The sequence below is a fragment of the Coptis chinensis genome, chromosome 1 (genome assembly GCF_015680905.1).
Source record: "Coptis chinensis isolate HL-2020 chromosome 1, ASM1568090v1, whole genome shotgun sequence".
Classification (NCBI taxonomy): Eukaryota; Viridiplantae; Streptophyta; class Magnoliopsida; order Ranunculales; family Ranunculaceae; genus Coptis; species Coptis chinensis.
Window position 1 is genome coordinate 58,695,568 of NC_141456.1, and position 26,536 is coordinate 58,722,103.

Here is a 26,536-nt window from a genome sequence, read left to right on the forward strand (position 1 = left end):
TTCTTTGATACTATCTTCATACTGTGGGCGCACACTTGGTGGCCTCTGTTTCACTAGCCTTGCGTCTTCATTCATGTTCAACCGATGACATGCAATCTCCGGGTCTATTATGGATATTTCCTCCACAGACCAAGCAAACACATCCTTGTTCCTGCTCAAAAATTCTATCAGCTCTTTTTTCCATGCCTTTGGTAACAACGATCCTACACCCGTAAGTTTCTCCTCCTCCGTTTCTCCCAAGTTAACCATTTCTACCTTTTCCATTGTCTTGGACTCTGTCCATGGTATAGGTGTGTCTGCGGACAGACCTATCTGTAATTGCTATGCTTTCCTTGGGTGTTTCGGACCTTCCGGTCGTGCATTTCCTTTCAACATATCTTTTACTGTGGCAAAATGACTTGACTGTGCCACAAACTGATCTCCCCTGATCTCATACGTCCCATTTGATGAAGGAAACCTTACGACCTGATAATAAGTGGATGGGACGGCTTTCACAGCATGAATCCATTTGCGTCCCAAAATCATATTATATTGGGACACGGAGTCCACTACCATGAATGTGGTCATGACTGTGACTGGGCCTGCAGATACAGGCAATTCTATTTCTCCTATGGGTTTAGTCATACTCCCATTAAAACCAAACAAATTATTTCTAGCTGGTTTCAAGGTCGATGTCTCTATATGCATTTCGTCTAGGGCAGAACGGAACAATAAATCTACTGAACTACCACAATCAATGAAAATTCTTTTAGTAAGATAGTTACCTACTACCAAAGTTACCACAAATGTATCATCATGAGGAAGGTTGACCCTCTCCCTATCCTCCTTTGTGAACGTTATGTTGTTATAGCCGGTCGGACTCTGCGGTATAGCTCTTGGCATCAAGTTCACCTCGTACACCTGCTGTAACTGAACTGTCCGACTTACCTTGTCTCTTTGACCATTTCAAGTCGGTACTTCACCGCTATAAATGACATTGATAGTTCCCATAATTCTACAATCTTCAGGTATCCTACCATCTTCTCTGTTGTCCACGACAAACTCCCTCAAGTGATGATAACCCGTAAAAACTCAATTAGATTACTCTAACTTAATTCTTACAGTATCAATTATTTTTTTCCTACTCTAAGATATATATTCATGCAATATATAGAGTACGAAATCGTTCTACTCATAACTCTCTTGACTTAAACGAATTCAACTAATCAAGTACAAAGAACAATGGTGAGAGTAATGTGTGATGTGATATTTCTATTCTACGATTATACGATGGATTCAAATAAATCTAAATTAACTAAACTAATAAAAATAGGGTTTTGATGGAAGAGAAAGTTAAAAAGAAGAGTAATCAATCCACCTAATGACTAGTTTCATGCAAGAATCGAATTATTCATTGAAAAGAGATCATATTTAGGTTTTCACGCAATGATTCAACCTAAAGCCTCAACCTTTATCATCCCTAGCAACAACCTACATCTCTATAGTCATTATTACTAGCATGTAAGATTATTACAATCAAGTCTCTCGACTTAATTGTAATAATCCCTAGTTTAATTTTCTATATGCTTATTTTGGAAGTCATACAATAAATTAAACTCGTTGAAATACATACACAATTAAACAATTCTACTAAGCAATCTATTATTCATTAGGCTTCATAATCACTCCCTCTAATGGGGGGATTAGCCTAATATCATTATACTATCATTTCCAACACAAGAACAATAATAACAAGTTATAATTTAATAACTAATTTAAACTTTATAAATCTAATTTTAACAATAGTCTAAGAATCAAAATGAAGACAACCTAATTTATGAATTTAAAACAACTAAAATTAAATAAGAATTTAATCAATAACTTAATTGAAATGAAAACTAATACTTTATTATAAAACTAATAGTGATTCTAAATAATAATCTACTTTGTTCTAACACTAATTAATTGAAGGTAAAAACTAGATCTAAAACAAGCTATTAGAACTAATTAATGGAGTCTAACCTAATTTTCTAATCTAGATCTAGGTATCCTTAAGAGCTAAGTCTTCTTCCTACAAATAGAGGAGACCAGATCCACTTTTTCGTGCATGGGCTGAGGAGTCATGTTTTGGGCCGGAAAATTGAGCCCAAAACCCAACTACTTCAGTCCACAGAGGCCTTTTCAGTTAGATTTAACTTCCACAGACTTTTAGCCCACTTTTGCTCCTCTGATTGGGTCAAGTCTTAAACCATTAGAAAGCTCTTTTCGAGCCGGTCGTTTTGACATAAGGTAGGGCCAATTCCGAGGTCTGGGTCCAAAGATACGACATTTGGAAATTCTGCTGACTTTTGTGCGCTATTTCTGCCCGCGTTGACTTTGACTTTTCAGCTTTGATCGGTCTTTAAAAAGGTTTTTTCTCCTTTAATCTTGGCCTTTAATCACAGAACTTCTTAGCAACCAACCCTTGTTATTTTGCTTCTACACTTTGTTTCCATCCTTAGCCTTTTTATTTTGGCTTTTTGACTCATTTTATTCTATTTTTGGAGTTTTTATTTTATTTTATTTTTCTTTTCTTTTCTTTTTTCTTTTCTAAAGCAACTAACTAATTTTTGTTTACATTTCTCTTCTCTTTTCTTCACTCATCCCATTTCTTAGACTTATCTAGATAGGTAGGCTGATTTTATTTTTTCTTTTGTTTTATTGGGTAAAGGATTTGTGGTTTGTGAAAAGGCTAATGAAAAGCTCAGTGGGGCGACTAGCGGATAATAAATTTCATATAGGTGTGAATTTCTGGCTATATCAATCCAAAAAGGGCCTAAATTCTCGCTTAGGATATGGTGTGATGATCAAGCAAGTGAATATGTGATTTCTTTACTCGGAATTTACTTCTCCCTTATGTCATCATTCAGATATTTCACTCTTATGAGGCTTTTGGGCTAGATGCTCCCAGGATATGTATTAAGTACTCTAACTTAGGTCTCAGAAAAATATTGCCAAGTACAATCAAAGATGCTCATGCAAGATGTTCGTGAAAAGATGCAATGACTATTACCTACGTATTAATCTATGTTTCAAAAATTAAATTCTAATTCAAGTACTACGTGAGATTTCTAGACTAATATCATCATGGAGAAGGGAACAATACTATTATCACTAACTGCCTAGTATAAACAATATTTATGATTTTTTTATTTTTTTTTTATATAAAGAAAAGTGCCTAATTTACATCCTAAAAGTGCCTAATTTTTGCAAATGTTTCTATCCCACCCCCAAACAATCAAATGCTTTGTCCTCAAAGTGTAAAGAGATAAGGAAAGAATTTACCATAGAAACGTGGCAAAAATTGGCAGTACCTGTAATAGAAATATTATAAAAATGATATGATAACATGAAGCACAATTAAAATGTTACGTACTAACTAACACAAACTCAACTAGAGTAAACATGGCAAGCAAAGGGTGGAAAAAAGATTTGAAATGAAATACCAAAATACACCACCCCCAAACAAAATTACAAAACTCTTTTTAAGTTTGAAAATTTTTGTTTGGCCTATACTCTAGAAAGTTGGTATTGTACAAAAACTTGGGTCTTTTAAAGTCAGATTCCCTAGATTTAATGTGATATATATGTATTAACATGCAGTTTCCCATATATCAATAATCTAAATAATTGTGGATCTTTCCATAAATAGTTAACACGGGATGCACCATTAAACAGAATTAAGCACCAATATTTCCTATGGCATGGCTTAGTAGAATGGGAGTAAATTCTGATGGATCTAGAACCTAATCGAGCATAAAGTTTCTTCTTTTTCTTTGAACGAAAAGATGTCCAAGTGAATGATCATGGAGAAAATGGATGGTTGTGGAAGATACTTGGAATGTGGATAAGTGTTAGAAGAAAAGGGTGGGAAGAATGATTGGATTCTGTGAGGGATTAGCTCAGGTAGTTGGTGGTAGGGTGGTGCTCTAGGCAGTGCTTGAGAGGGTGGATCATCACAGGCTCTTAGAAACTCGTCAAATTCCTCATCTAGGTTGTTTGCATCCATATAATTATGGTATTCGATCATCTCCATCTTTGAGGAATTCATCTATCTCGTCTATTGTAAGGTTTACTCCATCTCTTGTAGTGTCGGAAGGCAGGGTGGAAAATTCTTTCTCTAGTTCAGTTATGTTCAAGGAGTCAAAATTATGATATTTGTCTTCTTCCATAAGAAGGGTATCTACTAGTGTAGGGACGAGATCGTCGGAAGCACTAATGTGATATACCAAACTCTCAATAGACTTAACTTCACCTTCTACAGGAAAACCTAGTTGTCTTTGCTTTTGTCTAAACATCTTAACTTCCACAGAAAGATTTCCAAAATAAAGAGTCATTGAGCCATCCCGGCAATTGATTTGGGCATTGGCAGTTGCCAAGAAAGGACGCCCTAAGATGATGGGAATAGAATCATGAGCAACTTCTGTGTCAAGAACAACAAAGTTGGCTGGATAGTAAAAATCCTACACTTTAACGAGAATGTTTTCAACTACACCTTTAGGATACTTAATAGAACGATCGGCTAACTGCAAAGTCATTTTGGTTGGTTAAAGTTTTGTTAGACCCAGTTGTTTATATAAATAAAAAGGGAGTAAGTTAACACTCGCTCACAGGTCTAATAAAGCAGTTGTTATGAAGGTATCACCTAAGGTGCATTAGACAAGAGGGATCGACCGTGGTCCTTGTACTTAACAATCCGTTATGTTCAGATAAAGAGGGATATTGTTCAGTTAAGAATGATTCGTGGGGTATGTTGGTTTTCCTCTTCTTGGTGCATAACTCTTTTAGAAACTTAGCATGTCCCGGTAGACTTTTTATAGCATCTAGAAAAGGTAGGTTTATGGTCAGATTTTTAAACACTTCCCTAATCTCATCAAAATTTTCGTCCTTTTTAGACACAATTAGTCTCTCGGGATACGGTGGTTTATCTCTATATTTAGCAATATTATTAGTCTTTGCTTTATTTCTAGCCATTTTCCATCTAGGTGTCCATATTGGAACCTCTACAGGTGTAGGGTCTTCAATTTCTATTATTGGGTCTTGTAAGGTTTTCCCTTTTGGTTGTGGTTTAACTGGTACTTCTACAGTTGTAGGGTCTTTAGTTTCTATTACAGTATTTGGTATGGTTTCATTTTCAGCTTCTGTTTCGGGTGGTCTTCAGGCATAGTTACTTTGTTATCAACTACTTTTCCTGAACGAAGGGTAGTGACTGTCTGTAGGTCCCCTTGGTTTATATTACCATTACAGTGAATACTGTTTATTACAAAGGCAGTGTTTGTTGACTTAGGATTAGTAATCGCTTTGACTCGAAACACCTTTGTTTGGTTATTATTTTGGTTAGGAGACATGTCAATAACCTTTTGGCACAAAGACTGCATCGTTTGTTTCATCATATTAGAGTTTTGATCATGCTGATCTTTCATCAAGTTGGAGTTTTGTTGCATAATTTGATTTTGTTTTTCCAACAATGTCACTACTAATTTGTCTGTAGATGGTTAAACTGGAATTAAGGCTTGTTGAGCGTTCATGTCTTGATGTTGATAGTTCTGGGTCATGGGCACTAAACCTCTATTCTGGTCACCTAAGTTTCCTTGTCCTTGAGGTTGAGTTAACTGGTGGAAGTTTGATGGTGGTGGTGGTGGTGCATATAAACAAGAGACGATAGAAGTCGGAATGCTCAAGACTAAAACAAACATTATAATGAGTAGATTTAATGTTCATGACTGGAGTGGGTTGTTGTTGAATAGAGATGGCATCTACCTTTTTAGTGAGGGCATCGATAAGAGTTTTAAGCTCGGAATCAGGTTTAATCTCAAAAGAAAAAAGAGTGGAGCGGGAAGAGTCGTTACCTCCCCAATTGTTGTTCCTCTTATATTGATCTTCTAAGAATGTATAAGCCTCCAAGGCTCCTTTACTAAGAAAACTACCCCCCAATCATGATATCTAAAACTTCCTTATGACGATGTAAAAGCCCCTTGAAGAAGGCACGAACAAGCGTGTCCTTCGCAAGATTATGATGCGGGCATTCAATGAGAAGATCAGTGAAACGGTTCCAGGCCTCTGAAAAGGATTCATGAGGATTCTAGTGGAAGAAATGAATCTTTTGAAGCATTTCATCTGTCTTCAGTGGTGGGTAAAATTGTTCCATGAACAATTGAACAAGATTAGCCCATGAGTCTACAGAGTTTGGCGTTTGGGCAGTTAACCAAGACGCCGCCTTGTCGGCTAGGGTGAATGGAAACACCCTAAGTTTAACTTAATCCGAACTTATGCTAGGATGATGGAATGTAGTGAGAACTTGTTCTATCCTACGCATATGCTGGTAAGGTTTCTCGTGGTCTAAACCATGAAAAACTGGTAATAAGTTAAATATATTAGGGGGAATTCGAAAATCCCCCACTAGGTCTGCAAGAACAATGCACGACTTAGGACCATCGTTTAGGGCTTTATAAAAATCAGAGAGAGTAGTCTCTTGTTCTTTAGCCATTGATGTAGGTGTAGTGTGTGAAATTCTAGATAGGCGTGTGGTATTTATGTCTATGAAAAACAAGCCTGATTATACTAGAATTAAAACTCCTCTGACAGAAGAGGCGAGGAGTGGAAGAAGGAGTACCTGAATGCCTCCTTGCTACGCATTTGAATAGCGTCTTATATACCGATCTCAGTGTTTGTATGATGTTAGAAACACTGAATAACTTGAATAAATGAAAGCTTGAACTAACCTGTGAAAAATCGGGCTGGTACACAAGAGAGCGTGGGTCGCACTCACTTTTAGCCTGGGTAGGGCTCGGGGTGCGCTCCGACCTTGCTTGAGGAACAGGCACTTAGGCGCGGGTCGCGCCCAGGTCAAACTCGAGTTCCAGGCGCTTGAGTGTGGGGGGCGCTTGAACTTTGCCTTGGTTGGGCAAAGGGCGCGCTCAATCTTGGATGATGTCCAGTGTTTTAGGCACGGGTCGCGCTCGAAAATAGGCTATTTAGGGCGTGGGGCGCACTCCAAAAAATTTTAAATTTTTACAGTAGTTTTCTAAGAGGTCTATCAAGTATCCTGTAAAATTTCAGATCAATCGGAGCTATGAAAGTCCTTCTGCTCCCCTTCAAAGTTTGTGAAACAGTTTTCGGACACAATATAAACAACTGAATGGTTAACCAATCAAAATAGAGAAAAAAAATCGCCAAACTTTTACTAGAGACTCCTGACAGATCATGGGTATTCCTGTAAAATTTTAGAGCAATTGGAGTTCTACAAACCCTCCTTATCGGTTGTTCTTCCAGAAATTAAGTGTTTGCAAAACTGTAGAAACACACTAGAAACACTCTACTAGTTAGGAGGTCAAAACAAATAAAAAACTTGTCATATTTTTACTGCAAACTCCTGACTTAGGATACATACTCCTGTAAAAAGTTTAGAATTTTTGAAACTACCTAAGTAACCTTACTTGTCTGTTTTTCAAGAACTTACAGTTTGAAAACTGAAATGCAGCACTGTAAAGATCATATTAGTTCACTAGATAAAACAACTAGGAAAATTCTGACAAAATTACAGTAAATCAATAACACCTTAAGGATTACGCCTGTAAATTTTTAGAATTTTTCGAAATTTACAAATACCTTTACTGCAGTGTTTTCCTCTGTGAATCTGCAGCCCCTATGCCTAAAACAGTGAACAGTTCCAAAAATTCAAGAAATAAGAATAAAAAATTAAAAGGGTGGGTGGGTAGAGAATGGGGATTGCCCTTTGAATTCAAGCAATTGAATTCTTGTCTTGAACGAGATTAAGATGGCAGCGGCGCCATTTGATAACCTGTAAAAACTCAATTAGATTACTCTAGCTTAATTCTTACGGTATCAATTTTTTTTTTCCTACTCTCACATATATATTCATGCAATATATAGAGTACGAAATCGTTCTAATCAAGCACAAAGAACAATTGTGAGAGTAATGTGTGATGTGATATTTCTATTCTACGATTATACGATGGATTCAAATAAATCTAAATTAACTAAACTAATAAAAATAGGGTTTTGATGGAAGAGAAAGTTATAAAGAAGAGTAATCAATCCACCTAATGACTAGTTTCATGCAAGAATCGAATTATTCATTGAAAAGAGATCATATTTAGGTTTTCACGCAATGATTCAACCTAAAGCCTCAACCTTTATCATCCCTAGCAACAACCTACATCTCTATAGTCATTATTACTAGCATGTAAGATTATTATAATCAAGTCTCTTGACTTAATTGTAATAATCCCTAGTTTAATTTGTTATATGCTTATTTTGGAAGTCATACAATAAATTAAACTCGTTGAAATACATACACAATTAAACAATTCTACTAAGCAATCTATTCTTCATTAGGCTTCATAATCACTCCCTCTAATGGGGGGATTATCCTAATATCATTATACTATCATTCCCAACACAAGAACAATAATAACAAGTCATAATTTAATAACTAATTTAAACTTTATAAATCTAATTTTAACAATAGTCTAAGAATCAAAATGAAGACAACCTAATTTATGAATTTAAAACAACTAAAACTAAATAAGAATTTAATCAATAACTAAATTGAAATGAAAACTAATACTTTATTATAAAACTAATAGTGATTCTAAATAATAATCTACTTTGTTCTAACACTAATTAATTGAAGGTAAAAACTAGATCTAAAACAAGATATTAGAACTAATTAATGGAGTCTAACCTAATTTTCTAATCTAGATCTAGGTATCCTTAAGAGCTAAGTCTTCTTCCTACAAATGGAGGAGACCAGATCCACTTTTTCGTGCATGGGCTGAGGAGCCATGTTTTGGGCCGAAAAATCGAGCCCAAAACCCAACTACTTCAGTCCACAGAGGCCTTTTCAGCTGGATTTAACTTCCATAGACTTTTAGCCCACTTTTGCTCCTCTGATTGGGTCAAGTCTTAGACCATTGGAAATCTCTTTTCGAGCCGGTCATTTTGACATAAGGTAGGGCCAATTCTGAGGTCTGGGTCCAAAGATACGACCTTTGGAAGTTCTGCTGACTTTTGTGCGCTATTTCTGCCCGCGTTGACTTTGACTTTTCAGCTTTGATCGGTCTTTAAAAAGGTTTTTCCTCCTTGAATCTTGGCCTTTAATCACAGAACTTCTTAGCAACCAACTCTTGCTCCTTTATCTTGCAAAAGGGGCGCATTTCTGCACATATTTGACTCCAATGCCTGAAATACATAAGAACACGATAGTAGTACTAACTCTTACTTATTAATCACATAATTGCTCAAAAGCGATATTGTTAATGGGGTTAAAACTACAGTTTTAGGCTCTTATCAAGTGACCTTCATCAATCATCTTCTACACCAACCACCTCAAAGCATAACATTCATTGGTGCCATGGTTTCGTAACTGATGATGCTGGCAATATGGCTTGTCCGCCCTCTCCTCTGGGTAATTCCGTGGTGGTATGTAATCCTGTCGATCTCTTATCACCCTAAAGATTTTCTCCAAAGGCTTGTTCAACTGTGTATATACCTTTTCTTGATATGGCTTTCTGACCCTTTCTTCCCTCCGTTCTCTTTCCCTAGGCCGATCCGCCTTGTACCCCTTTCCTTTATAGTCCACTTTGCCTCTCCTTTCATCATCTTTCTCTACTGTACTGACCCCTTTTCCCCCTTTTTTAGTAGACCACGGTATATAATCCTCACACCTTATATACTTCTCCAATCTAAGATACAGTTCTGCCAAGCTAGATATCACCTCTTCATTTTTTACTATGGACATGTGTATTTTACTTCCTTGGCGAACTCCATTCCTAAAAGCTATCACTGCAGTCTTCTCATCTAAATTCTTGTCACGCCCCGAGACACAACACACATCCCGAGGACGTGGAATGCATCTCGAGGCAGACACCTATCCAGATTCTACCGAAATTTCGTCAGAGTTTCCTTTGTTTGATCGACATTCGTAAACCCTAAAACCTATCATAAACCTGTCATAACCTGTCATAAACCTGGAAATCCTAAACTACAACCTTCCAACAACATATATATGTAACCCAACCTTCTAAACAACATCACATCCCATCCACCAACTATGTAAGTGTAACTGCTACTTAAATACATCAAATTTTACATCCAAATGAGCGGAGCTCTGTATATATACAAACAAAATGACTAAACCATCTCTATACATCCAAAGAAAAGAGCTATGCTCATTATATACAGCAAAAGAATAACCTAGATTATCTCTATACAGCCCAAAATATAAACTTGACTCTGTCTCTCGTCAAGGATAAGGGAATCCTCCCAAATCACCATACCCGTCATCACTAGGGTTAGGAAAACCTTCCTCCGCAACTGGCTCGTCTGAAATGTTAAGTAGGATGAGCAAACAACTATGCCCAGTAGAAACGCACATAGCCAATAAATAGACTACTTATAACAAAACAGTTAAAACATGCAGGTTTTTATAATAATATCAAAATATCGTGACTATATACATACGTCACTAACTGGCATAAATCATATCGGCATGCTTCTTTAATATTCAAAATATAGCTTTCACAATCATCATCATACAACTATTGGGGCATTTGATCCTATTAGAATGGTGAAGGTACGACCGGGTTTTCGGTGCCCCCAGGCAATCTCGGTTCAAGACTTCCCGGTGTGGAACCATGCACCGTTGTTTTTCTGATTTTCGGCAGCAGGAGATGAATTGCCGTTGTTGTGTTCATTACACACAAAATCCCCAAAGCTTTTTAGGGCTCGGTGGGCCCTATGACCACGACCCCATACGGGCCGTCACCTAACTTACGGTGGTCAACTGTTCGACGATCGCAGACCGCCTTTCGGGATCGACACACATCCGTGGAGTGGACTAAACTCTCTCTCCTCGCGTCTAAACCTCATCGAGGTAGCATGTAACCCCACACAAGCTAATCACCATACATACAGTGACACGCATAAGCATGGTTATCTAGAAAAGTAGAAAGGAATTCCCGGACTACATCCGGTGAGGCATCCCTTTAAAGGTGGCCCACCACCTCTCGAAAAGGTATACACCCGGTTGGAATCCTAGAATGAACCGCCGTCTCAGGAAATGCGACGACAACAGTTCCTTCTTTATAGAATTCACGGTTCCTTTTCTAAATCTCCTCGTGATAAACATAGTAATATCTATATATATATACTCGTATTATCGATTATTTTCAAATACTCTAGTTACATATCTAGTTTTTCTTTTAAAGCTGTTGATTATATAGGTGTGAGTTCCCGGATTTCCGAAATCGAAAGCGAACAACCTATATGACTCCCAAACGGGCTATCGTAGTAAATAACAACCGATGATTCCTAAACGGCGAATCATCGTAGTAAATAACACTGACCATCCGGGACCAATCAGGAACCTCGCAGACCTAGTTACAAACAACGGGTAATCCTTACCGCGTTACCTAATCCATCTCTCTCTCTCTTTCCATCGGACAACAAGAGATAACCTTTCCCCAAAACCGGTTTTCACTTTTAACCGTAAAACAATCCCTCGCTACCCCGATTTTTTAAAAACCCATTTCACGCGAAAGCTATATATATATATAGTTTATAGCGAGGGAAATGATGATCAAAACATGAATATCATATATACATGCATGGTTGATCTATGCTAACTATCTATTTCCTAGTTAAACAATTCAAATCATGCATGAAAATAAGCGCTATATATTGGTATGTAGGTTCCTACCTTAGCAAGCTCCGTTCTCCTCAAGCCCACTTAACCGAATCGAGCCCGCTTAACCGGATCCCCCTCAGATTTACTCCTACACATCATATATATATCGTCGACCATTAGAAGTTATCAAACGAGCGAGAATTTTATATAACGTAAGTCGAGAAGAATCTCACACTACTAATTTGGTTTCGGGTAAATTTTTATCTAACTACTGGATTATTAGAGCTACGGGCCATTTAAAGCAATCGTTACTCTGACGGTCTCTACGGGCTATTTCGAGCCACTGCAGGCCCACACGACAACGCCAATTATATCGCGTTCAATAATGATTAAGATTTTTCTCGACTCCGACAACAACAACAAATTCCACTATTCCATTCACATTAAATTCTCGCAATTTTCTTTGTTGTCTTCCTTATCAATCGTTCATTACTTAATCTACTCTTAAACAATTATAAACTGGCATGAACTGCTCAAAACCGAAAGTGAATAGCCGAAGATTCTTACGAATCAAGAACCAAAATCGCCTCCTAGCTTGTTGTTTCCACCAAAATCGCTCCACTCTAGCTTCTCCTCCACCAATTTCGCAAAGCTCTCCCTCTCCAAACAAACTCGCCGCCATTAAACTTTCCCTACCATTAATTTTAGTAATACATCACAAACTATCGAAATAAGTTTTAAAAATTTGTTTGGAACGAAGTTAAACTCACTGGCGTGGGCGGTGTAGTATGAATTCAATCAATTTGACTCTTCACACTTGATTGAAAGTGTTGTTAGTGATTGGGTGTTTGAATTTTTGGGTGAAATCGATTAGATTTGGGCGATTTTAGATTTCTCTCTCCTAGGTTTTAGTAATAGCGAATTGGGGAAGAAGAGAATTGAGTCTGCGCGATTTTCGGTTTCGCGATTTCGGGTTTTTTTTTTTTTTTTTTTCTAGTTGGGCCGATATATTTAGGCCCAAGCCCAATACATTAAGCTTAAGGTCCTAATCAACACTAACCCCCACTAATTCGACTTAGCGTCTTGATTATTTTTCGCCTATCCCGCTAAATTTAATCTCGCTATATTCTATCTCACCGCAAAGTATGACAATAATAACCCACTCATGCGTGTAAGTCGTTAACTTCGTGCCGAACGCCGGCGGAAAAGCCGCTAACCGACATTTTGCCAAATTTCGCTTTATAGTCGCTACACTAACGTGCCTTTATGAGTCGGAGTTAAGTTTTAGTAAGTTACGCATGCGGGTTGAAATATAAACCCGACGACCAACTTACATAAACGACCCTAGATTTAATAGGAAATTTCTGAAAATACCCCTTAATAATAATTCAGGACTTTACATCCTACCCTCCTTAAAAGAAAATTTCGATCCTAAATTAAATCATACCTTATTTATTTCGAACAATTACGGATATTGTCGCCTCATATCGGCTTCTTTCTCCCGTGGTTGCTTCCTCTACATTGTGATTTCTCCACAAGACCTTGACCAACGGAATGACCTTGGACCTCGATCTCTTCTCTCGTGATCTAGAATCTGAATCGCCCTTCGGGATAGGTAATGTCTTCTTCCAACTCCAACGATTCCAAATCAACAACATCACGATGGATCCGGCTCATACTGCAGAAGATCGAGATATGGAACACGTTATGGATTTGATAGCCTTTTCGGTAGCTCGAGCTTATAAGCTAGCTCGAGATCTTCGAATAATCGGGGAATGGTCCCACATATCTAGGTGCAAGTTTCCCTTTCATTCCGAACCTCTCAATGCCATTCTTCGGAGATACTTTCAGAAATACCCCGTCACCTTCATAAAATTCCAAAGGGGACGTCTACGCTTATCCGCGATAACTTTTTCGACGACTGGGGGCTGAAAGCAACCGATTCAGTATCACTCTAATCTTCGGTGGTGTCACTAACCATCTCTCGCCCCAACATAATACTATCTCGGTTCACCATCCAATGAGAGGTGTTCGCAAGGTCCGCCATACAACGCTTCAAGCGGAGCCATACCAATACTAGATTGGTAAGCTGTTATTGTAGCGAACTTTCCCAATGCCAAATGAGTTTTCCAACTACCCCCAAAATCAAGCACGCAAAGCCCGAAGCATATCTTTGATGATTTGGATGACTCTTCCGATTGCCCATCGGTCATGGATGAAATGTCATCTTGAATTTCGGTTTGGTCCCCAATTCCCTTTGAAGACTTCTCCAAAATGAACCCCAGAAAATTGAGTACCTCTATATGAAATTATCGATAATGGTGCCCCATGCAACCTCATTACATCGACATGTAGATTCTACTTAGCTTTTCAGTGAGAGTAAGTAGTCTTGGTGTATGAATGGGCGGACTTGGTCGGATCTATCAACAATGACCCATATAGAATCCATTCCCTCATCGGGTCCTCGGTAACCCGGATACAAAATCCATGGTTATATTCTCCCACTTCCATTCCGGAATCTCCAGAGGTTTAAGAAGACCAGGTGGTCTATGGTGTTCAGCTTTCACCTGTTGGCATGTGGCACACTTCTTAACATATTCATGAATGTGTCGCTTCATGCCCGGCCACCAAAACTGACGACGCAGATCTCTGTACATTTTGGTACCACCAGGATGAATGGTATACTTCGATCTATGTGCCTCCTTCAAGATACTATTCCGCAAGGAGTGATCAAAAGGTACCCAAATTCTTTCCTCGAAATCGATGCTTCCGCCTCGGATTTTTTCCCAATCAACATCCCAAGATTATTCACATATCCACCGGTACCTAGGTCCATCCCTCGATGTATTACGAGCATTCACAATCTCACGGACTAAGGTGTTTTCTGCGCGTCATCCGCTATCATCCGCGTGCTTAAAAAGAAAGACGACGAGGGATCTCCACTTCCATTCCCCGTGATCTCAAAACCATAAGAAGCGCGGACTCCAAAGAATTGCCACTCCTTCATCATCATCCGAGCACAAACATGTTTCGCTTCCTACTCAATGCATCGGCCACTACATTTGCTTTACCGGATGGTATTGCGAATGTGAAGGTATAGTCCTCCATGTACTCAACCCATCTCCTCTCGCCTCATATTCAAATCTTTTCATGAGAACAAGTACTTGAGACTCTTGTGATCCGAGAATATCTCAAACTTTCACCATACACATAATGCCTCCATATCTTTGGGGCATGAATGATCGCCGCTAACTCCAAGTCATGAGTAGGATAATTCTTCTCATGGGCATTCAATTGTCTAGACGATACGTTATCACTTGGCCTTCTTGCATTAAGACACATCCTAACCCGGTGTTAGAGGCATTAGTATAAATCACATAACTTCTTCTTCGGATCTCGGAATAGTCAAAAATTTGTGTTATCAATCGCGTCTTTAGCTCTTGGAAAGCTTTCTCGCATGCCTCCGCCCATTCAAACTTCACATCCTTACGTGTCAATCTAGTTAAGGACGATATTTATGCTAGAGAATCCTTCTACAAAACGGCGGTAATACCCCGCCAATCCCAAGAAACTCGATTTCGTCGGCGTCGGTCTCGACCAATTATTCATTTGCCTCTATCTTTGCACGATCAACTTTGATTCCATTCTCCCGATACAACATGCCCTAAGAACCTCATTTCATTCAACCGGAACTCACACTTGGCGAACTTGGCATAAAGTCGATGATCCACTAATGTTTGGAAGACAATCCTCAAGTGTTCCTTGTGTTCAAATTTCTAGTCTTGGAATAAATCAAGATGTCATCTATGAATCGATAACAAATTGATCTAAGTAGTTCCACATCACTCGGTGCATGAGATCCATAAATGCAGGTTTGGAGCATTTGTCAATCCAAATGGTAACACCAAAACTCAAAATGCCCTAGCCGGCGCGGAAAGTCGTTTCTCAGATATCTTCTTCTCGAATTCTCATCCGATGGTAGCACGTTTCGAGATCTATCTTCGAGAAATACTTGGCACCCCTTAAGCGATCGAGCAGGTCATTAATCCTAGGCAACGGATATTTGTTCTTGATAGTCACATTATTGACTTAGATAATCCACACATAGCCGAAATGACCCATCCTTCTTCTTCACAAAATAACACCGGTGCTCCCAAGGTGACCGACTTTCCCTTATAAACCCCAATCTTTTCAATTCATCTAATTGGGACTTGAGTTCTCTCATTTCGAGGAGGAGCCATTCGATAAGGAATCATCGAATAGGCGACGCGTTCCGAGATTAGATCTATTACAAAATCTATCTCACGCCAGGGTGGAGGCAATCCCGGTGAATGATCCGGGAACACTGCCAAGAACTCACTAACTCTGAGGAACAAGCTCGGAAGATTCGAACTTCGCCCGCGGAGACTAAGACCGACTAACAACCATTATCTATCATACTTGAATTCGGACTTGGCCTTCACCACTAGTGATACCGTCAGTATTTCTAATCCCCTCAAACACAACCTCAGTCGTCCCTTACTCTAAGCGTCACACGTCTTGGCAAAACAATCTACATGGGCATGATACTTCCCTAACAAATCCATCCCTACGATGACATCGAAATCTTTTTAGGTCCATCACCGTTAGATCGACTATCATCTCCCTATCACCTATCTTTATCACACAATGGTGACAAACTTCAAAGAACATAGTTTTCTTTCCTAGAGGAGTAGATAGAATAAGCTTCCTCCGGTATTAACTACATCCAAACCAAGAATCTCCACCATATTTTTAGCAATGAAAGAATGAGTAGCAACCAGTATCAAACAAGACATGCACCTTATGAGTAAACAAACATATCATACCTTCCACCACTGATCGGTAGAAGCGATATCTGCCCATAAGCATTATATACCGTGGCTTCCTCTTGGGACTGATCACGGGATCCACAACTTCTTCCTCCGGCACTAGATAATACACCTTGGCGTGGTCTCTCGTTCCACCCACGAAGTGGACTTGGGACAAAACCGCTTGATATGCGAACTTTCACCATGAATTATAGCAAACCACACTCTCTCCCCGTGTGTGTACTGTGGTATTACAGATTGCAATCTAGCTCTCGACCACGAGGCCTCAAATTCAGACCGGTCTTTGCTGTGCGAAGGAAGGAGGGTACCTCGGTGGCCTCTGTGATCCGGCTCATCGGTCTCCGAATGGTGGTAGACTCGTGGCTTTGGCTTAACCACATTCAAACCCCCACGGTAATGCGGTGGTGCCTCCACCGTGGTGCCTCTTTGAATAACTGGCCTATACATCATTTGCGACCACTGAACCACTACCTTGGTAAACCCCGCCTCTTTCCCCTATCCCCGCCTACCCCGAGATAAATTGTCTTACCGCTTCCAACCTCTTTGCCTCAGAAGAATAAGCGATCATCCACTTTTTTCAATACCTTTGAGCTCTTCTCACGGCTTCAAAGATAGGAATCGATCCGAAGGACCGACATCTTGCTTTCTGCGTATACGGTTTTAAACCATCAATGAACTTCCTCGCTTTAGCTTTTTCCGTGGAAATCCACTCCTTCCCATATCGTGAAAGAACGAAGAATTTCTCTTCATAATCGCCCTTTTTGTCATGTTTCCTTGTTCTAACTTCGAGGAATTCCATTAAAACTTCATCTCTCGCCTCAGAACATACCTCAAAAGAAAGAGTTCCTCAAACTTAGCCCAACTCATAGGAAACGTCTCCACGCCCTTAACATCGATCCACCGGTGTTTGGCTTCACCTCTAAGCATGAAGCGACCAAAGTAACCCGTTCGTCGATCAAGACACATCATGGAGTCCAAAGATACTAGACATGTCTAACAACCCGGTCTTGCCTACTTTAACCTCGAGGACCCCACAAATTCAAAGTGGGCGTAGCGATGAAATTTGCAAGCGAGAAACCCGATTGACTTTCAGACTGGTGGCTGAACTCCTCAACCCTCACCGTGGTCGGGGATGCTACCTCCGTGCTTACACCAAGGGTGGAATAACGATGGATGTCGAAGAGTTTGGGGCTCGTTCCGACTAGCCCTCAAACTTTCGATCTCGAATTTCATTTCATTACGTGGTTTCGAGCCATTTGATTCATCGCGGGAGCCTATCCATTCGGTCCTCCCGACTACGATCCGTGTAGTATCATCACCACTAGTACCTTCCGGGATCCATGGTAACTATTCCGCGCATATACACAGAGCCAATTCATTGCATGATGATAAATGAGAGAGAATTCTCAAAATTATGCAAGAGGGCGCAGTCGCTAATCTATGGAACTCACATGCATAGAATTAATGCGGTAAATTTCAAGAGATGAGCGCAGTGCGCTTAGGAAGAGCAGGGTAGCCTCCACCCTCGAAATGAAAATTCCTCCCAATTTTTATAGTGTCCGATTCGTCCAAACTTCCAACACATGTCCAATTTCTCCATTTGTGACTGCATTAACTACCCGTCGCGACGCCTCGACATTGCTAAACTAGTATTAACGCTTAACGTGAAGTAATGAACTACTACTTAGGGTTTTATCGGGTTTTCGACTAAACTTTCAAACATCGTCCGCGACCGAAGTCCCCATTTCTGACTCCGTGACGGATCTAATAGTGGGCCTCGATACGATCGTTTTACATCACGCCCGAGACACAACACACATCCCGGGGCGTGGAACGCATCTCGAGGCGCATTACACCTATCCAGATTCTACCGAAATTTTAGCAGAGTTTCCTTTGTTTGATCGACATTAAGTAAACCCTAAAACCGGTCATAAACCCTGTCATAACATGTCATAAACCTGGAAATCCTAAACTACAACCTTCCAACAACATATATATGTAACCCAACCTTCTAAACAACATCACATCCCATCCACCAACTATGTAAGTGTAGCTCGCTACTTAAATACATCAAATTTTACATCCAAATGGAAATGAGCTCAGATATATACAAACAAAATGACTAAACCATCTCTATACATCCAAAGAAAAGAGCTATGCTCATTATATACAGCAAAAGAATAACCTAGATTATCTCTAATAAAAATTAGTCGGTCTAAATTAATAGACTAATCTAACCCTAATTAAACCCGCATGGCCATACCTATCGTTGAAAATAGTTCGCGACAAGCGGGTCGATCCCAGCGGGGATTGCTACTTCTTGGACAAACGAGTGCTAAAATATTACCTAACCTAATTCGACAATGTTGTTTTATAGAAATTTGGAATTTACTTCTACTAAAATTAACTAATTACTCTGAAGGAAATAAATTAACTCGAGAAATTGATAGAGAATTCTAGGACTATCAATCCACCGTAGACTACGTTTTATATTTCTAAGAGTAATTTTAATGTTCAGATTTAATAACGAAGAAGACGAGGGAAAAGTAACCCTCGCTTTTCGGGGATATGATCGTGATAATCTTAACTAAACATGTATCTTCTAAAAGTTCAAAGACTAATGATCAAATTTAAAAGATTACTTTTCGTCTTTTACTTCAAGACGAAAGTAATATCTAAACTCTAAGACAAACAGTTAAAACAGACTTAATCAATAGCTTAATTTAATATCGAACTATATTGATGCATGACATACTATATGAAAGATAAATTCTTGCTATCAAATCACTTAACTTAGAAGAATATAACAATATTAAAACCATTTGGAAATCATCGAAATTAATCCCAAAGAAAACACAAACATTAGCAAGGCTTCATCCGTCCTAGACTTTAGTTTAGTCGTACACATAATAATGAATGGAAAAACGAAATCAAAAGAAGAATTAATCATTGCAAAACCGTAGTCCAAAGAAATGTGTCGCCTTCTCCACTTCGTGCGGGTTTCTCCAAAGATCGGTGTTCTCGCCTTTATGTGTTCTCGCCCTTCTTCTTGTTTTCTCTTCTCTATATATATTGGATCCTTCGGGCAGTGTTTGATTTCGATTAGAAGTCTCTAATTCGGTCGAAGTTCGTGAACTCAAAACCGAATTGGAAATCAAAAGATCGACCCGCCACGTCTTCCTTCATGAATTGGATACTGTTTTTTTTTCTATCAAAAGGGAAATAGTTGTTTAAGCCCATGGGTGATTAGAAGGTTCGGTTCGGTCGGTGGGAGTTTTGATTGGTTCGGTTGCTGATTTTGAATCGCCGAAATTAGAGGGATTGGTTTCTCTGTTCTTTGCGAATTTGAATTGGAGAAGGAAATATAAGACTTGTTATAGTGCTTCTTGGATGGATAGGAAATGGTGTGGCTATTTGTTAGTGGTACCGGATTTTGAGTATTAATCGGGCATACGAAATTCAAAGACTTGATGGGTGCGGTTTTATAACCCTTTATTTTGACTCCATCCCACATGGCCGGTCTAGGAGAAAGAAATTCAAGGATAAAAATAAACCTCGCGGATACGAGGTTTAAAATATAGGTAAGGTTACCTTGTGATAACGAGGTTTAATAAGGTTTAAGAAAAGTTGGCCCATAGCTTGCAAGTTTGTATTCTTCACATTGAATTTACCAATATTCATATCCATAGTCTCCGGCCTTGTTTTTCTACCGATGATCAGTGCTAAGGTACCAAGTCCAAATCAATAACGCCTCAATTCTCATTAGCGGAACCGCAAAACGGTATATTCCCTAATATCGATGGCGCTTCCATTGAACTGAACAACTAGCGCCGGATCAATCTAACCACAAGTTCGCCTAATAATATCCCGAATCTCGATAGTTTGCAGTTTTTAATCAATAACTCCAATTCCTGTAAAACCACCAAAAATACACTAACTACATCAAACTAATAAATTAAACTAACTAACTAATATAAAATTGAGCGTGAAATATATAACATTTATGCGCTTTATCAAATACCCCAAACTTACATTTTGCTAGTCCTCGAAAGCAAAACTAAACTAATAACAAAACAAAAATTTAACTCACTTTCAGAGGAATCACGATTACACTTAGCATGTGTAACAAGCCGTTAAACCTCTAGGTTACCCCTAGTGGACGAGTTTAGTCTCGTGAGGGTTTTCAGAAATGGTACCCACAAACATTAACATAGTATATAACAAATGGTGATATAATTTTCTCAGAGATAAAATTTTTTTCGCCCACTACTAAACAAGTTCAAAAATCAGCAATTGTCACAGTTTACATCATCATTATCAAGACGCATCACTACTTCCAAAGATAGAAATCATTGACTACTTTCCAAAACCAAAGCGTGTGTGTGTTTAGCCAAACTAATACAATCTCCTATCCAAGTAACGGAGTTCCTAACTTACTATCCAAAGAATATATCAACCTCAATCCTTACCATTCATACACTCACAAGAAAGTCTCTCTCTTAGATAAGTTTTCAATTTTACCTCCTCAGATGCTAGGGAAATGAGTAAAATAATAGAACATCCCACATATTTTTAGCCAAAAAGACGGACTTGTGGAAATTTCAAAACAAATTAGTCTCATGGAAAGAACATCAATCACACGTCGCGAAGTGCTCCGGGTCCTTCACTTTAGCATCCTCTCACCTATTCTACACTTCATATCATACTTTTGTGATAAGTCTGGGTATTAAGACGGGGCTTAGGATAGGTTGACAAGAAAATGGTAAAAAGGAATCAAAAATTTCTGAGAATCAACTAAAGACCATTTTGTACTTGACCTTCATGGAAAATTTCTTCACTTTGTAGATCACATTACTTGACTTTCTCACTACTTCTACTCAATGATTTTTATTTATTTATTTTTTTTTTTTATTTTTTTTTTTTTTTTTTTTTTTTTTTTTTTTTTTTTTTTTTTTTTTTTTTTTTTTTTTTTTTTGATATTGACTCACTTTGAGCAAAAGGAATGATTTTCTTCATTTGATTTTGGTAAATTTTCCTTAGAATCTTCTTTCTTCTAGCTTTCTCCAAATTTTTTAGAAATTCTAAATATGGGTAAGGCCAATAATATGGGTTTAGACTCCTTATCCTGAGTTGGGTTAAATATAGTTGGTTTGAGAAAGAAAAAAGCTTAATATATAAGGCTCAAAAGGGTTAACATGATGATCCTTAGGTGTGGTATAGATAAAGGCTAATTGGCTTACTACTGACTTATCAAGATGATATATTCGCTTCGAATAGACTACAAGACCTAATGGCTATCTCCCCAGTTGATGTCACCGCGGATCGACCAAATTAAGAAAATGAGACCATACAACTAATTTAAGCACGGAAGAATGATTGAAATAACTTGGACTCGGAATTTACGTAAAAACTCTCCAAGAAATTCAAAGGCTAAAGTCTCACGGGTTAAGTCTCTATATTCCTCTTCTAGTTCACTAGGAGATTAAATTACTCTTCAATTTGACATGTATCAGGTGGCTAATAGTGCATATTCCACTTTGGCTTAGACTTCATCAACAAAATCTATTTCTAGAGGTAGAAAATAGTCTAAAAGCAACAATAACTTCAAAAGTGATTCTTAACTTCATAGATTCCTTGAAAATTAGTGGCTTTAGAAATCATTTTTTTTTTTTTTTTTTTTAATTTCTCGTCATAGAAAATCACCATTAATCATACCATGTTAGACATATTTATTTTTCGCTAAACAAACATTTTGTTCCCACCCCCAAACTTTTTATAGACATTGTCCTCAATGTTAACATAGATACGGAATTTAAAAGATAACAACATGGACAAGTAAAAGTATATAAGGAAAGAGGTTACCAAGAGCTTCCAAAAACGAAAAATAATATCTTTGATTCACCTGTAGAAATTAGTACCTCACAAAAGATATAACAATGATAATATAAAAGAGGAACCAAGTTACTACAATGACTAAAATGTGTCACGTGTCTCACCCCGTAGAGTTACACGCCTCCAAAAAGGCGAGAAAAGGTGCTAGAGTGGAATGCATGATACGCGTGCACAAAAAGACTCAACAAAAAATAAAACATGGGTTGCCTCCCATAAGCGCTACAGCTTAACGTCTCTAGCGCACGAATGCTCAAGACATACCATTCTTAGATTAGCATTTTGTCTACCAACTAAAACACAAAATGAACTCTCCAAAATTGAAAAATTTCGACAGAGTCTCCTTTGTATTTTCGACATTTCATAAATACAAAACCCGGCCATAACCCGAAAATCACAATAATATGTTTCTCATTGGTTAACCCAAATGGAGACTAGGGTCGGAATGAAATATGGTTTACCCTTGTCCCTTTCATTCAAAGTATTAGCAATTTGACTATGGTGTGACTTCAATCTTTCCTAATGGCTTCGAAAGCATTATCTTGAGTAGCAAGTCGACCGGGCTTAAATAAACCGGTTGGGTTGTTGCACGAAATTTCATGGCGTTTTGTGATAATTGAGCAATGGCTTCTTCTATGGGTGAAAGTTTAGGTGGTTGAGGTGCATCTTGTGGTATTGGGTTTGAGTTACCGCGGGGCCTCCCCGGTGTATACCTTTAGACCAAGACAAGTTAGGGTTATTACGCCACCCCCTTGGTTATAACTATTATTAGAAAAGGAGTTATTGCTTGGGTTCGGTATGTGTTAAAGGCATTGACTTGTCGCAAATCGCCGTGGCAATTATCAATAACATGATCAAGACTATCGCACAAAAGACAAACTGGGGGTCTCAACATTATTAACTCGAAATGGAGATTTTGTCTCCTTTTCTTGCTCAAGAGCACCAACTCTTCTAACTAAGGAAGCTATTTTAGCATTCGCGTCAAAATCCTTATCAACGTGAAACATAGCATTCTTTGTAAGCATTACTACTAGCCACCTTCTTAAAGCTCACGACTAGTTTCCCATCTTGAACCTTTTCAAAGAACGTCTTCTAAAAACGACCATGCATCATCCACGGTCTTATCACGTAAATCTCCAGACTTTCATGGTCTCAATCATAGCCTTAGAGCTAAAATCAAGACCCCTCATAGAGAATGCAGATAAGTCTACCCTTCTAAGTTATGGTTAGGACATCGCAAAAGAGCGGGTCCTCGAACCTTTCCATACACTTCCATAATGACTCCCCATCACCTTTGGCAAAAAGATGATAAATTTTTCTAAAAGCAATATTTTATGATTAGGAAAAAAATTCTTTAAGAACACAATGCATAATCTTTTCCCATGTAGTTATGGAATTAGATGGAAGGGTGTGAAACCAACTCTTCGCTTTCTCGCCCAAGGAAAAAGGAATAACTTCAACTTTATAGCCTTCATCGCTAAACTTGTGAAGCTTAACAAATTCCACGGATATCCTCAAATTCCCTTTACGTGAAGATACGGATCTTCCTCATCCATTCCCCTAAACTTAGGAAGTAGCCCCAGTAGATTGGGCTTTAACTCAAAATGATTAGCATTACCTCCAGAGAGGAACAATGCAAGATGGTCGAGTTGTCCTAGTGGGATAGATAAACTCCTTAATGGATCTAGGTACTTGGGCAACAACTTCGTTATTATTGCCTCCTTCCATTTTTAATTATTTTTTTATTATTTTTATTATTATTTTAAGACTCTATAGGACGACACCCTAACAAAAAGAAAACTAACTTAATACCTAAGACTATAATTAATGCAAACGATGCACACACACAAATAATATCAAACACTTTGATTTCAAACCCGATTGAATTTTCAATAATGTTTAATATATTTGCTCCTAAACCCAAATAACACGATTCCGGTTCTTGGCAAAAGCAATCGCCACTCGATCCACGGTCAAAAGGGCTTTCCCTAGTGGCCGGGCTAAACCTCGTCTAATGCAAGATGCCTAAGCGTCGTCAAAGGTGACTTAACCAATCCTAAATGCAAGAAACAATAAAAATAAGCAAAACACACAAAACAAACAAAGTCCAAGCCCACAAAGGAAAGAGAGGCATCCTCGTGAGCCTTCGGGGCTACTTACTATGCGACGGGTGACGACAAAGCAAGCAACTTCACAAAGTCCACAACAAAATCCGCGACTATCGACCTTGTAAAGAAGAAATCTTTGCTTAACTATCGCAAAAATAACTAAAATTAAACACGTAAACTACTAATTAATATAACTACGACTAAACTTAAACTACTTAATTACGATAAATAAGACTTTAAAACTCAATTGTGCCACTACAACATCTCGCAAATGGGCCAAAAACTTGATAAAAAATTAGTCGGTCTAAATTAATAGACTAATCTAACCCTAATTAAAACCATGGTAAGCCTATCGTTGAAAATAGTTGCGGCAAGCGGTCGATCCCGGGGATTGCTACTTCGGACAAACGAGTGCTAAAATATTACCTAACCTAATTCGACAATGTTGTTTTATAGAAATTTGGAATTTACTTCTACTAAAATTAACTAATTACTACGAAGGAAATAAATTAACTTGAGAAATTCAATAGAGAGAATTCTAGGACTATTGAATCCACCGTAGACTTCTGTTTATATTTCTAAGAGTAATTTTAATGTTCCAGATTTAATTTAAGTAGCACGAGGGAAAAGTAACCCTTTGCTTTTAGGGATATGATACGATCGTGATAATCTTAACTAAACATGTATCTTCTAAAAGTTCAAAGACTAATGATCAAATTTAAAAGATTACTGCGTCTTTTACGCGACGAAAGTAATATCTAAACTCGGTACAAACAGGTTAAAACAGACTTAATCAATATAATTTAATATCGAACTATATTGCATGCATGACATACTATATGAAAGATAAATTCTTGCTATCAAATCACGAACTTAGAAGAATATAACAATATTAAACCAACTGGAAATCATCGAAATTAATCCCAAAGAAACACAAACATTAGCCTAAGGCTTCATCTGTCCTAGACTTTAGTTTAGCTGTACATAATAATGAATGGAAAAACGAAATCAAAAGAAGAATTAATCATTGCAAAACCGTAGTCCAGCAGCGGTGTCGTCTTCTCCACTTCGTCTGGTGCTCTCCAAAGATCTGGTGTTCTGTCTTATGTGTTCTCGAGCGCCCCCTCTACTGTTTCTCTCTTCTCTATATATATTGGATCCCTTCGGGCAGTGTTTGATTTCGATTAGAAGTCTCTAATTCGGTCGAGTTGCGTGAACTTCGAAACCGAATTGGAAATCAAAAGATCGACCTGCTCACGTCTTCCTTCATGAATTGGATACTGTTTTTTTCTATCAAAAGGGAAATAGTTGTTTAAGCCCATGGGTGATTAGAAGGTTCGGTTCGGTCGGTTGGGAGTTTTGATTGGTTCGGTTGCTGATTTTGAATCGCCGAAATTAGAGGGATTGGTTTCTCTGTTCTTGCGAATTTGAATTGGAGAAGGAAATATAAGACTTGTTATAGTGCTTCTTGGATGGATAGGAAATGGTGTGGCTATTTGTTAGTGGGTACCGGATTTTGAGTATTAATCAGGCATACCGAAATTCAGCACTTGATGGGTGCGGTTTTTATAACCCTTTATTTTGACTCCATCCCACATGGCCGGTCTAGGAGAAAGAAATTCAAGGATAAAAATAAACCTTGTGATACGAGGTTTAAAATATAGGTAAGGTTACCTTGTGATACGAGGTTTAATAAGGTTTGAGAAAAGTTGGCCCATAGCTTGCAAGTTTGTATTCTTCACGTGAATTTACCAATATTCATATCCATAGTCTCTGGCCTTGTTTCTCTACTGATGATCAGGTGCTAAGGTACCAAGTCCAAATCAATAACGCCTCAATTCTCATTAGCAGACACGCAAACGGTATATTCCCAATATCATCGAGCCTCCATTGAACCGAACAACTAGCCGGATCAATCTAACCACAAGTTAAGCACAATAATATCCGGAATCTCGATAGTTTCAGTAGGTTTTAATCAATAACTCCAATTCAGTAAAACCACCAAAAATACACTAACTACA

At 38.4% G+C, this 26,536-nt stretch overlaps 1 protein-coding gene across 1 annotated transcript; it reads right to left on the bottom strand.

The window, feature by feature from the left end:
* Nucleotides 1–321: 321 nt before the first annotated feature.
* LOC147524714 (uncharacterized) lies at nt 322–882 on the bottom strand. The gene has a single exon (XM_086576073.1). The coding sequence runs from the start codon at nt 880–882 to the stop codon at nt 322–324; it is 561 nt and encodes a 186-aa protein (XP_086432199.1).
* Nucleotides 883–26,536: the final 25,654 nt, after the last annotated feature.